We start from the raw sequence: 14,353 nt of genomic DNA on the forward strand, positions 1-14,353 counted from the left end.
AATACCTCCAAGTCAGGAACATTTGCCTTCAGCCTATTCTTCTAGCCTGACAATTCAAAGAGTGACTTTCCAAACGGATCCAAATAATTGTGTTATTCTCTGGTGAACTACAATGGGACATTGAATCAGGGAGGCACTAACTGTAGCCCAAAAGAATCCCTGAAATATTAGACTTGCAATAGCTCTGGTGACCTCGTGCGGAGGCAGTGGCAGTGGCACAGCCAAGAGATGAAGGGCAGCCCCAAGGTCCCCCTGCCTCCCTGCCATCATACAGACCACCAAAATGACAATTTTGTAATAAATTTATAATTATATCACCAGGTCCTGGGCAACTTGGCCTCAAAAAAGTAGGAAAAGTGACTATCAGGCAGAATTTCTTTCCTATGGGTTGTTATATATTTGGCTTAAACTGGTCACAAGTGAACTTCTGCATCTTTTTCCTTCCTGAATGACTTTAGAAAGCAGCTCAGTGATGCACCAGGGCTGTCCTCCACCTCAGGGGTGATCATTGCCCACTAGTCCTGGAGATACTCTGTTGCATTACTAAATTAAGATATGAGTGGATGCTTTTGCTGTCTGTGACCCTGAATGGAACTTGAGATTCCCCTCCTGTAAATTACATCCTTAACTGCACTTGACATTGTGGACAAATTCAGTGGAGGCAGGCTGGGATCCTCTTTCCTGGCAGCAGCTGCTGTTCCTGCCATGGGACAGGCTCCACAGGCAGTGAGAATGAGGACAGGGCACCTCTTGCCCAGGCAGCCAATTTCCCTTTCTAGCCCAAGCAAAAAAGTGCTCTCCTTGAGAGCAAATCACCACCTGCATCCTTGGCATTTCCCCATGGAGGAGCTGGACCATGCTCTGGTGGTAAATGTCTCCTTGCACTGACTGTAAAGAGGGACTCTGTGGTCAGGTCACACAGAGATATCAAGGTTTGAGAAGATTAACACTGACAAGAAGACTCTGAGGAGTAAAAAGAGGACTGAGAGCTCCAAAGGGGAGCCCAGGCCCTCATCAGAGCAGGGATGGCACTGACACATGGCCAGAAGACTTTACCCACATTTGTTGGTAGTGGAGAACATCAATAGAAAAAAAGACATCCACCACTGAAAGTACCATGACAAGGAAGAGATGGGGCAAAAGGGAAGAGATATGGCACTGAGACAGAGGAATGTTGCCAAGTCAGTTTATTGAACAAGTGTTTCAGGAGGAAATGAGGCCAACTGAAGGGATGTTACTAGGGAAGGTCAGCCCATGAGAAATCACATGGAAGGGTGTTTGTCTTCCTGGGCTGAAGTCCAGCACAGAGTTAGCATGCAGCCATGCTCAGGAGGTTGAGAGTTCTCTTGCTTTCCCTGGTGAGAAAAGGAGAGAGGAGAATGAGACATGGCTGATGCTCCTTTCCTCATTTCACTGGCCCAAGCATTGGCTTAGGGTTGATTGGAGATAAAGAACATTCTCAAAAACCCAAATACCCCTTTTCATTATCCTCATTTAAGGAAAGATGAATGGTTTCATTCATTTGGTACAATCCAGTTGGTTTGGTGAAGTAATTTCCACATGCCCTTGTGAGCTTGTGGAACAGATTGAGTGCTGCTGAAAATCAATAAAATACTTTTAAAGCTAATAAACAGGAGGCCAAGTACAGATCACAGAAATGGCCCCTTCTCATTTTCTCTTACAATGCAAAAAACCTAGAAATGTCCAGTATATCCCACAAGCAGCTAGACAAAAAAGCCATGATGAGACAGCCCTGCATTCACAGCAGGTACAGGAATTGATCATGAAAGGAAAGGTTTCACTCCTATACGTACACGTAGGCGTTGCAGAAAGTACATCTGTTGGGGTAGGTTTGGCCATCAGAGCCACAGTGGGGCACATATTCCATGGTGCAGACAGGGGAGACTTCTTTGTGGTCCTTGCAAAGGGCCTGCACACAGAGGATAGATATTGAGTCCTCTGCCTGAGAGCAAACTGTGACACCCCCCAGCATTAGGAATGACACCCCACTGAAAAATGAAACTGGCTGTAACATCATCATAACCAGCTCCAAGTGTCCTTCTGATAGCAGATGTGATCTTGTACTGTTTTCTCACTGCTGCATCTCTTCCTGTTTTATTACAGAGCAGTGGGATGGATGTTGACTGTTTTATGAGCAGTGTGAAATTCCCAAGGGGTCTCCTCAGGTGTGCACACCACCACCTCCTGATTTGTAGCCCAGAGCAGAAGACAGTCCCCCATGAGTGTAACAGACACTGAACTTCACTCTTTATTCCCATCCGTTCCCACTCACTCTTGTAATATCCTCCTCACAGGGTCCGTTCTTTCTCTTGCCAAGGTTCGTCCGATGCTCCCTGGAGGAAGGAGATATTGTTATTGACCACGACCTTCCCTGTTACAGCCAGAGACCAAGAACAAACCTCACTCCCATGGAATCACAGACATTTCCAGATCACTCTGCCCAGCACTAACAAAAACATTCCCTTACAGAGCAGACACTGTCCCCATCTGGTGCACCCCTCTGCAGGGCTGAACACCCATGTCAAACACCAAGCAAGGCAAGCAGGAAAAACGGGGGCAGACAGACAGAACCCCTTCAGCACAAGGTTTCAGAGAGAGCCCGTGCAGATTACTCAGCTCCCACAGAGCCAAGCTGTGAATGGCCCACAGGAGGGAGGAAGAGGAGCACTCACTTGTTGTGGGCACACAGGACGCACTCGCTGGCGTAGGTGACGCCGTCAGTGCCGCACACGGGGTCGTAGATCATGCTGCAGGCCATCAGCTCCCTGCCATCCTTCAGCGTGGTGCTGCGGAACTGGCTGCAGTTCAGCTGGGGAAACAAGGGCAGCAAAGGCTCTGCCACAGGCTCCGCTCCATGCAAGGGAGCCCCAACACATTCCCCCTGCTTAGGCCTATGCCTAAACCTGCTTAAGCCAGACTCTAAAAGGATCTGCCAGGTGACAAATTGTGGTTATATATTAACTCATTCTTCATGGAAAACTAACAATTTCCTTTCAGAGCCTTCCCTGGAGAAGACTGAATCAAGGCTGGAAGGTAGACATTACTCATTGAGCTCTGCATTTATCACCGTGCCCCTATACCTTACTGAACCCACCAGGATATTACAAAAGGCAGCTCAGAAATAATCTGTAAATCAAAATAGCATGATTTATGCACTTCCTGCAAAGGGGCTGGCTGTGACCAAGGTGTTTTTCATGGCCCACAGGAATGGAGGGGAGATGTGCTGACAAGTCTTTTGTTGCAATGGGACGGTTCCGAGTGTTGAGAGCTGCCAGCAGGACTGACAGCAGTGGAAGCTGATTTACGTCAGCTGAGGAGCTGGCCTTGTGTTTTAGCACTCCCAGTTTCTCCAGTGTGAACTCTTCTTTCCTGATTTATGTATCTCACCCAGCCCGGGCACAGAGCGTACTCAGGAAACAAAGGAATGACATTTCATAGTTTGTTTGTATAGAAATGAAATATCTGACTGGGGATGTTGACTCTTTCAAACACATGCTAATGAGGTGGCTTTGTTCTTCTATTCCCAAGTGAGAGTAAATGGTTTAGAACTGGCCAAATATAGTTAATCTGGTATTTTTACATTATTAGTGTTGGTGTATGTTAGATTACATTGCATTTGCCAAAAAAACACCCCCAGAGTTGGGTTTGAATCCCATGATACCTTAGGTATCAACATTCAAAACAGAGTCAATTTTCTAATCTTTGCAGAACATCCTTTTGTAAAACACAAGCACTGAGAAAGCATCAGGTTCCCTGGGCCTCTGTATCCCCTGCCCATATTGCCAACACATTCTGCTAAGTTCCTGCAGCAGCTATGACAGAGTGCTGTGGGAAAAGGATTCTCTGTGTAAAGCCTTGAATCATTTATCATCTACCTGTCTCATAACTCAGTCCTCACCTGTCCTCTCCTCTTTCCTTCCCTGACTGTGTGCAGGAAGTGCAGGGTGTTCCTGCTGATGGGAAGGTGATATTCACCCACAGAAGGAAGGGCAGCACAAGTGTGACCCCCATGGAGGACAAGCCACCCAAACCACCCAGCATTTGCTCAGGTTGTGAAGTTGGCAGCTGCTCAAACTCATCTTTTCCTTCAGGCATCACTTACCTGGGGAACTTCTTCTACGCACTTTCCATCGTGCTTCTTGGCAACCTGGGTTCCACGTTCGCTGGAAGAGAAGGCAGGGTTAAAAATGCCCAAGCAGATCACTCAGTGGGGCTCTCAGAGGGGGTGACCCGCAGGGCTCACATGTTGTGGGCACACAGGACACAGTCGTTGCTGTAGGTGACCCCGTCGGTGCCGCAGACCTCGCGCAGGACGTAGGGACAGGCTCCGATGGCCTCTCCGGCTTTGGCACCGCTCAGGTACGTGCTGCAGTCAAGCTGGGCAAAGAAAACAGCAATGCTGGGTCAGAGTCCCACCTGCAGTCTGCCCACTCTGGTCCTCTAGATTTTAAAGGTCTTTGTCAGGGGGAAATCAGAGGGTTCTTGAAGTTTTGGCTTGCATTAGAAATTTATTATGTAATTGTAGCTTGGTGTTTTCTGCTAGCAGAGGGAACAGCTGGTAAAGGAGATTATTTTCCTAGAGTAGAACATACACAAGTTTTAAATCCAGCATTCATAAAATAAATCATAAAGACTGGAAAAGACCTCTAAAATCATTGAGCTCAACCATTAACCCAGAACCGTCATGTTCACCACCAAACCATATCCCCAAGTGCCACATCCACATGCCTTTTGAACAACTCCAAGGAATAATGATTCCACCAATTCTCTGGTCAGCCTATTCCAATTACTGACAAGACTTTCACTGAAGAATTTTTTTTTCCTAATTTCTAAACTGAACATCCCATAAATCAGTCTGACGAATCTGATTTAAAGTGTTTGACATTGAGTGCAGCTTGACATAGTTTACTATATCCAAGATTCTGTTTCAGCCTTTCCAAGAGCCCAAGAACTGTTTCCCCAAGCTTCTGTTGCAGAAATTTTTACAATATATAGAATCTAATGTTTTAAATATTTGAGGATCAATAGAGCAATGCCTATTGGAAATCAGTCTACATTAACTAAGCATCACTGACACTTCACTGTCATTTTGCACAATCTCCCCAGTGCAGTGTCTCTTATTATCCATATTTCCCATGTGATCCAAGAACAAATTAAAGCAAAGACCACATTTTAACAACGTGCCTTTTCTACAGAAAATATATTGCAGTCCCTCAGGATGCATGAAATTATTTTTGGTGCTTCAGCGCTGCTCTGCATAAGCAGAATAAATGTGTTGAGATATTATCAGCATATATTGTTACTGTGCAGGATAATAAAGCTATTTCTGTACACATACCTGAGAGCAGATTTGTCCTGGCTGACCAGAATACAAGGATTTTTTTAACCTGCCTGTCTAGTGCAATGGAAATCCTAGCACTGAATTAATACTCAGACATCTAACACAGCCTTCTGCCTCCTCTCCTACTGTGATAAAATGGGCTGCATGGTCCTTGGGCTGCCTCTGATGATTTCTGTGCAGAGATTGGCAGTACTGGGACATTTTGTTTCTGAAGTCCCAGCCTGTGCCCATCCTCTGTTTCCCTCCTGTACAGCACACTGGCAGCTGTGAGCAGCTGAGGAGAAACACAGCATCAGCATCAGCCCCCTGCATCACCCTCCACCCATCCCTGGGTGCACTGAGCCCAGCCAGGGTCTTTCTGGAGACGACAGAGAGAGTAGATGGTGCTTTTTTTACAGCTAAAAGAAAACTTACAGGAGTGCTTTCCTCCTTGCATCTTCCATCGTGGCTTTTCTTAACATCAGTCCCTTGTTGTCTGAAAGGGAGAGGTTGGGGTCAGCAGGCTCACCACCTGAGCCCTGGGACACCCAGGGGCCACAGAAAGCAAACCAAACCCATAACCATTATATATGATAAAGGAGGAACCTGATTGCCTGATAAACCAGCTTCTCCCTGTCATTAGAAACTGTAATTCTAAGTGGTAACAGACCAGTCAGGTCTCCTCATTGTGTGCTATGTAACACCTCTATTCACTCTTTCTTCTGCCCAAATGCCACAGTCCCATCCACTCTTTCCCCTGCCCAAATAGCACAGCCCTTACAGAGTGCTCAGGGTGAGAGCTGGTTCTCCCACACTCCCCCAGGGAGCAAAAAGAGCATCAGAGAACAAAATCCTGATAACAAGGGCTTCAGGAGGTTGAAACAGGAACACAGATAAGTTAACCCCAAAAGAAAAGCCACCTGGAGCACTAACCCTGGCTTGCCACTCCAAAAGAGAGTCCTGTGTACAACACTTACACGTTGTGGGCACAGATGCTGCAGTCGTTGTCATAAGTGAACCCATCTGAGCCACACACTGGCTTCAGGATCCTGGGGCACCGGACCAGGTCTTTGCCACCCTTCATTGTTCTGGCTGGGTATTTTTTGCAGTCAAGCTACAAAAAAGCAGCAGCATCAAACCTGAGGAAGACCTTCTTCTCCAATAAAAAAAATTATTCCATCATAACCTCCTGCTATGTCTCTAATGCTGGGATGCTGAGACAACAGCAGAGCTACAACTCAGTTCTTACTAAACCTGGCTGAGTCAGCTCTGCCTGAACCCTCTCACACACAGGGGGAACTGCAAGGCACTACACAGTGCCAGAGGCACAGAGGTGCTAAATCTCTGGCTTAAGCACCTTAGTCAGTCCCAACTACAAGATACATCAGAAAAGGAAAAAAAATTTAAAACGTGGCCCCTTTTTAATTGTGCAGTGAAAGAACTTGGACTTTGCATTTGAAGGGCATCATCATCAGGAAGATCAAAGTCCAAACTGAATGACTTCCACATTTGTGTGTTACCATGTCCTATACAGCAGCTGATACATTCCAATCAAAACTTCAGGTGTGCTCCACATTTCAGAATCTGTCCCCACCCAAAAGGCTGCTGTAGGTGTGAATTCATCATGAGAACTCTGTGCACAGCTCTCATCCAGCCCATCTGCCAGAGCTGTTGGGCAAGGAGGGCCCAGAGAACACCTGCCTCAGGACAGGTGAGATTTGTAGGCATCCTCAACACAAGGAGCTGACAAGACTTAATAGACAGGTGGAGAAAGCCAGGCCTCAGGCCAGCTCACTTTCAGAGTAGATGTCACCTCAGGGAACCCTTCAGTTGATGCAGCTAAGAGGAGTAAGCCTTATATTGAGCACTTACCTCAGTAGACTTCTCTCTGCATTGTCCATTGTGCTTTTTGCCAACATGAGCACTTTTTTCCCTGGAAGAGGGAAACAATAAAATACATGCTTAACCTCTTGGTCAAAGTCATGTGCAAAATGAAGCAAACCATGGCTTCAGACTCTTTAAAAAGTGTTTACAATTTCTACTTTACTCTTTACCAAGCTCATCCCATCTTCTCATAACATGCAATTTAAAGCAATATTCTGAATTGTTCCTTCCTCTGCCCAGCCCACAGACTCATTCAAGGAGATTACTTATGACCCTTCATGAGCACACAGAAGGCACCAGAAAGAAACTCAAAGCAAATCCAACCCCCTCCCATTTCTAAGAGACTTGAAGAAATAGGCAGGAGCAGAAATGCAGCAGGACAGTTCTCAGCAGTGCTGGGCACTGAGGAGGAGCACTCTGGGCATGGCACTCACAGGTTGTGGGCACAGATCTCACACTCGTTGCTGTAAGTGGTGCCATCTGTGCCACAAACTGGATTCAGGTCTCTCGCACAGGGTACAAAGGATTTTCCATCCTTGGTGGTTTGTGTCCGGTACTTGCTGCAGTCAACCTGGCAAAATAAGGACAAATTGCTCTGGAGGGGCCCTTGCTATGCAAGAACGGTTGATTCAAAAGCTTTTTGTTCAAATGTTTCTGAAACAGGACAATGCCCTGTTACACCACAGCTAAATTTCCAATCAGAAATTATATTTCTGAATATTATCCTAGTTCTCCAGGAGTCAAGAAAAAGGACTGTCTTGGAGAAGAGATCCTTTGGGCGCAAAAACATGTACAAAATTTTTGGCCTCATCTCATTAGAAAAAAACCTTGAATTTGGCAAGAAACATTTTTCAACAGCTGTAAATCAGAATGATACTGTTTTGGTTTGTGTTGGTTTCCTCCACACTTTTCCAGCTCTGTGACTACTTCAGATTCCCTCTAGTTCAGTATATGACTTGAAAGGAGAGGAAAGAATGGTTATCTATCTGTTGGAGAATGGACTCCCTACCTCCCAGAATTTTAGCACTGAAATACAGAAGCTTCTCCTTCTGAGGTATCAGACTGTTGGCCCCAAAGATACAATAAACTGTGCTCTATAAATATTTATGGTTAGTGCTCTTACAAGTCTCACTACAACTGTGAATACAACCAGCATGGGAGTTCTGAATCCCTGCTGCTGAGGGTGGAAACACTTGTGGTCTCCAGAGGGAAAACTGCCAACCTGCACAGCATGTTGGCAAGAGAAATTTTCTGCCCCTCCACCTTCTCCTGGGGACACAAGTCAGCTCCTCTTTCCTTATCCATTTCCTTCCTCTTTCCTTAGTTAGGTGTGGTAAGCAAGGGGTGACCTTCTCTCTGGAGCAGGGAGGATGCCAAATCCACCCCCACCTTGGAGAAAAATAATAATGGACTGGGACCCTTGTACACCTTGTCCTATGGACCTCTTGCAGCTTCTTAGTGAAATCCGTGAGGTCCTCAGGATTTTATTAGCAGCCCTAAGGGGTGGATTTTTTACTTTTATTGCACTTACAACAACAGATTCCTTGCAGGGTCCTTCATGCATTTTGGTAACGTTGGCGTCGTGTTCTCTGAAAGGAAGAAAAACTTCTGTTAGGGAGCATTGAGAATAACTTTCCCCATGACACTGCAGGCACTGGAACAACAAAGCAGGATCCCACCCTCCCCGTGGGACATTACAATTGCCTGAATTCTCTGCATGTGCCCTACAGATGGCAGCTGCTAATGTACAGTGTTCCCATCTCCCATGGGAATTAAGTGCTAGGAGTAATTAGGTGTTACAAGCAACACTTTGATCTGCTCATGTCTCTGCTCTGGTTCTTTTTCTGATTCCCTTCATGAGCACAGACAAAAAAAAATGGGGAAGAAAACTCAAGCTGACTGAAGAATCATGAGAAGCCAGCAGCAAGGAGACCTACAGAGACACCTGCCTTAAAACTGGTGTTTTACAGAAGTGCTTCTGAGAGCCTCAAGTTACTGATTATCCAGAAGGACATTCCAGGCACAAGACTTACGCATTGTAGGCACAGATCCCACAGTCATTGTCATAAGTGTGGCTGTCTGAGCCACAGACTGGTTTCATTATCCTTGGGCATGCTACCAGGACATGATCATCTGCTACAGCTTTCTGGTAACCACTGCAATCAACCTGCGAAAATAGCAGGAATAGAGGAAAAAAAAAAACAAAACACTTTTTTAATATAAAGATATAACACTCTTACATAGTCTTCTCACTCTCCCTCTGCCTTTGGGGACAAATCCAGCATCAAACCAATTTCACTCTCAGAAGTAGAAACCAGAATTCTGTGGGAATTCTCTCCCAATGGAAAAAAAAGAAAAGGATATTAAAGAGGACTGTGATGTGGGTTTTGTGAGGTCCTTCATATGATCCTGCTGGAGGTATCCAGGTGGTGAGATCCAACCTTCAGCCAATGTATTATTTTTATTTTATTCCCAATTAGAGAGGTTTGAAGTAGAAAATAACAGAGTGCATCAGATAACTTATAAAAAGCCTCTCAGCTCTGCTTATCACCAGATTGTATTTTGGGCTGCGCAGACCAGCTGTGCACATTCTGTCCCACTCCTGCATGGTGTTTGAGTTGTCCCCATTGCAGACTTTGTCTTACCACGACAGGTTTTGGCTCACATTCTCCATCGTGTTCCTTCTCCACACTAGCGCCGTTTTCCCTGGAAGAAAGGGAAGAAAGCAGACCTGAGTCAAGGATCAAGGAACAGCATCACCTCAAGGCTGGTGGTGTTGCCACCCAGCTGCAAAGGCACATGCCCTTCATCCCTGGGGAACAAAGCTGCCAGCCCTGCCTGGAGCCCCCTGCCCCAAGGGCTCTGTGGGGTTCCCCACACGACTCACGCGTTGTAGAGGCAGATCCCACAGTCGTTGCTGTACGTGTTGCCATCGGTGCCACACACTGGTTTCAAGTCCCTTGGGCAAGCTACCCAGGACCTCCCATCCTTGGTGATGCCACTGGAGTATGGGCTGCAATCAAGCTGTGGAAGCAGCCCAGAATCAGCCCTGACTTTGGCTCCCTCAGGGAACGAAACCCCCCAGCATCCTCCCACCACCACCACGCCTGCAGCTGCTGCTGGGAGGCAAATCAGAGGCGTTATTGGGAACCTGCTCAGGCAGTCAGGAGGAGGGAATCTTCCCGGCAGAAGTTTCTGATTATGCACTTGTGCAAGGAGGCAGGATGGCTGTGGGTGAGACAGTGCCTAATGAAGGCAGGGGTAATTGGGAGCCCCTCGGCTCCGCAGCGGATCCTTCCAGATCGTGCTGCACTCCAGAGAGTTCCGAGAGACTCGGAGCTGCGTGGGAGGAACCTGCAGACAAATCCACAGCTCAGGCCCTGCTGGTTTTCTCTCTGTGGTATAGGTACAGAAAATTATGCAAGGAGTTCTTTGTGCCTTGCTGTATGGAAGCAATTATCAGAGTCACGGCGTTTGATGTTTCCGAGCGTGTCATCCTAAGACAGTTTTCCTCACGAGGAGGCAAGCTACTGCCTTTGGCTGGGAGTAACTAAATTATGCCTAAGAGTTAATATAATAAGAGTGTACAATTACTTCTTGTTTTTTCATTTTATTTAATGAACCGAAAATATTGCAAAAAATGGGGATCTTTTACTTTCTTGTGAAATTGGGAATATCATTCAACCATGCACTGGCAAATATTATTTTAGCAGCAAAGATTTCATTAGATTTAACCCATGCGCTACCCATTGGGTAGCTACATACTTTTTTCTACTTTACCAGAAGCCTGAACAGAGCATAATAAATATGTCACTCACCTGAACTCCAAAGGCAGTACCTGAACGAAAAAAATGGAGACAGAAAAAAACCCCAAATTATTAACATGCAGAGAACACATATGTAAATATTTTCATGAAATGAGTTAATTTGGTGATTAGTCGACCCTAATTTATTTTGCTCAGGGAAATGTGGAGTTTTGCATTATTCCAGTAAATGGCCATAGGATGTACTATAAGTGTACTAAAAATTTCACTGCATTTCTGAGGGGAGATAGACCTTGTGAGAGCAGGTATATTTATCCACCCCTAAAATGTTACAATTAATTGATACAGGTACTTTCAATTCCATATTCTTGGAGTTTAAACTCTTCTTAGAGACTTTTAGGTTTGACTCTCAAAAGTTTGGACATGCATGTTGAGGACAATTATCACCACCAACACTGTCCATCTCCAAATATGTCATTCTCAGGTAACAGAAGTAGCGCAGTAAAGTCACAGTGGAATTCTAGAAGTTAAAGTTTGCATTTATACTGCTCATATGGGTAATAATGTCATTTTTTAGAGGTTTTTTTGCCTTTATACACAGAACTGCCACGTGCAAGCCCCTACCCTGCACTTGAACTGCTCCTCCAAACCAAGAAGATAACAGCTGAATGATGCTTGCTGAAACCTCAATCTTTGAGGTTTAGAAACCTAGTTTCTTTGCTGTGCTCTCTCAGGAAGGCTATTTCTCCATGGAACAAGGTTCTCCTCCATGTTGCAAGACCCATTTACTGAAATGAAAACTCAACTCTTGACTCAGCCAGATCAATCTTTGCAGCACCCAAGCAGCGAATACTCACCCAAGCAGCAGCAAAGGGCAAGAGCTGCCCTCACCAAAACTCCTGTCACCTTCATGGCAGCCAGGGACACCCCTGCAGTGCAGCCTGCCTGCTCTCTGTGCGGGAGAGGAAGATTGCAGGGAGGAGCAGGAATATATAGCACCCCACGCTATCGAGTGGTCCCACCTCATTAGGTAATGCTCCCAGCCTGTCATCACCATCCAGAGCCAAAAACGTGTTTACCCAGCTCTGGATAGCTGGCTAATGATTGATGCAAGTGTGTGTGCCAAGAAGGGGATTTCGTGTGGTTTGAGGTGAGTGGGGGCAGTGCCAGGACCCCTCTGCTCCTGCACACTCTGCCTACCCCCAGGCTGCCCTTCATTGTAGGCTCACATTTCCCCTGTGCCTAAATGCAATTAGGGCTTTCTCCTCATCTATAATTTTCAACTGAGCTGCCAACTGATAGCCAAGCCCCCCGTTATTTAACCTCAGATTTTGTACTCTTCACTGCTGTATTTCAGCCCAGTTTGAGCCCAGAAGGTCACCCTGTGCTCTGCAGGAGGAATCCTGCTCTTCTCCTGTTTAAAAAACTCAGCAGTGCTCTGCTGTACGTGCCAATTTTTCCTGTAATACAGCAAGGAGCAAAAATACTAAGTTTGGTCCTAAAAATCCATCTTTTTTGGCTGTTCACTGATAACTCCCATGGGCACCTTCTGCTCTTTTACTACCACCTCCCCCATGGCCAGTCCCAGACCCACCTTACTGAGCCTAAGTGACACCATCCCCCAGGGCAGCAGGCCAAATGCCTTTAATGTCTGCACAGACTAGATGTACTGTACTTCCTTTACCTAGGAAGTCAGCCAACTTTGCAAAGATTGGTATTAGCCCACGCATGGTTTGCTTCCTGAAAATTCACTGTGTATGTTATCTCTTTATGCTTTATATCTTTAGTTTTCTTCAAATATCTCCTTAAGGTTTGCCCACTATTCAGGTAATGGAACTTAGATTGGCCCTGAACACTTTTTTTTGTCCTTTATGTGAGGAAATTTTTGGCAATTCTTTGGATTAATCTCAATTGTAGACCTCTCAGTTGGGATCCTAAATTCTCCAAATCTCTTGCTAACTTTTCATTTTTCAAATTCTGTATTTGGTAATCAAAATCCTTGCTTGCAGGTCTATTTTTGACATAATTTAAACAGAGCAAGCTTGTGTTGAATCATCAGAGTTTTATTTTCTAAGAGAAAGACATTTCCAACATCTTTCTCACTCGAAAAGCAAATCCACAACAACACAATTTTAGGGATTACCTAGTGGAAAAATATTTGCTTTCATATCCAGGAGCTCTGCTAATATTAGTACTTTGCAGTGTGCATCTGCAAAACTAAAGCCTCTCCAAATGCCAACATTTTCTCCTACATTAGGAGCATGAGGGATCATGTCCCTGTTCATATTCCTCATTTTCATTCCTTACCCTTGATGTTCTGCCCTTTATTTCCTGACCTTTCCCTCATCTCAGTTCCACCAAGTGCCCAGGACTCCAGACCTTTGGATTGATGCAGACCTTATCTACAAGGACCCCTTCTCATCCCAATTACAATATCCATCTCCCAGGGCTTATTCCAGCCAAGGCCAGGATCCATTAATGCTTCCTGGCAGTAGAAAATGATTCCTGACAACTTAATTGCCAGGCTCTGTAAAAGCTGTCATGGTCAAGCAAATTCCTGCCAATGTCCACAGCGATGACATCTGAACCCTATCGGAAAGGAGATATTATTTGCAAACCAAATCTCCAGTTAAAGTGGATTGACTCAGCATGCTCTGTCAAGAGCAAAGTAATTCTCGTCCAACCAAGCTATTAAATTTGGGAAGTCGTTTGTGATAGGAGTAAAGGGACAGAAGAGCAAACACCTGTCAAGGATCTAGAGAAGGAGCTCAGATGTAGAAAACACTGCAGCTACAGCAGGTGTCTGTTATTCCCTGTGTCAGCCGAGGCACACAGAGCTCAGCTTTGCACTCCTGCCTTGTGCACAAGAAAGGTCCATGCTGGGACCCTACCAGCTCCACAGAGTAATTCAGCAAAGCTTTTTCCACCAGGAACTTGTCCCTCAGGACAGAGCCTTTCAGGAGCAGAGAGGCAGGTGCAGCACATTCCACCCACGCTGGACAGGGAGACCTTTGGTTATGTTTACACCCTTCTGCTTGTGCAACTCCCACTTGCAATGATGCTGTGTTGACATCTACCTGTTTATTTTCCTTTGCTGCAAATCCCACCTGGCTGAGCAGCCCTGGATGTGAGCACTCCACCCCTTTCTTCTGCTGCCTCTCCAGGTTACCTCTGGTTCCAGCTGTGAATCATCTGTCTCCATCTCTGCAGAATCTCACTGACACAGGCCAAGAAAGGAAGCAACCCCTCTAAGGCAAGGCAAGAAAGCCAACTCATCTGTTTTTTCAGAAATATATGCAGCAATTGTCCATGGTTCCTGCCCTCAAACCACAGGGGTGGTTGTTACTACACCCAGCACAAAGCT

At 45.7% G+C, this 14,353-nt stretch overlaps 1 protein-coding gene across 1 annotated transcript; it reads right to left on the reverse strand.

The window, feature by feature from the left end:
• Positions 1-1,170: 1,170 nt before the first annotated feature.
• Positions 1,171-12,020, reverse strand: LOC310915224 (ovoinhibitor-like). The gene is made up of 16 exons (XM_083871943.1): positions 11,847-12,020; positions 11,044-11,063; positions 10,113-10,249; positions 9,871-9,931; positions 9,259-9,392; positions 8,757-8,814; positions 7,660-7,796; positions 7,214-7,274; positions 6,319-6,455; positions 5,777-5,837; positions 4,265-4,398; positions 4,124-4,184; positions 2,694-2,830; positions 2,294-2,354; positions 1,815-1,930; positions 1,171-1,355 (listed from the first exon to the last, which is right to left on the reverse strand). Exons 1-16 carry the CDS (start codon positions 11,899-11,901, stop codon positions 1,310-1,312), a joined length of 1,416 nt encoding a protein of 471 aa, XP_083728069.1. The 5' UTR covers positions 11,902-12,020; the 3' UTR covers positions 1,171-1,309.
• Between the last annotated feature and the right edge of the window lie 2,333 nt (positions 12,021-14,353).

This window comes from Zosterops lateralis (genome assembly GCF_965231275.1).
Source record: "Zosterops lateralis genome assembly, chromosome: 14".
NCBI lineage: Eukaryota > Metazoa > Chordata > Aves > Passeriformes > Zosteropidae > Zosterops > Zosterops lateralis.

Bases quoted from the DNA above. Each gene is read 5' to 3' on its own strand.
- LOC310915224 (XM_083871943.1), bottom strand. From the start codon at position 11,901: ATGAAGGTGACAGGAGTTTTGGTGAGGGCAGCTCTTGCCCTTTGCTGC. The intron at 5,838-6,318 runs GTAAGTGTTGTA...TCTCCCTTTCAG, and splicing joins AGCATCTGTGCCCACAACGT to ACAACAAGGGACTGATGTTA. The intron at 2,355-2,693 runs GTGAGTGCTCCT...TCCTTCCTCCAG, and splicing joins GTCCTGTGTGCCCACAACAA to GGAGCATCGGACGAACCTTG.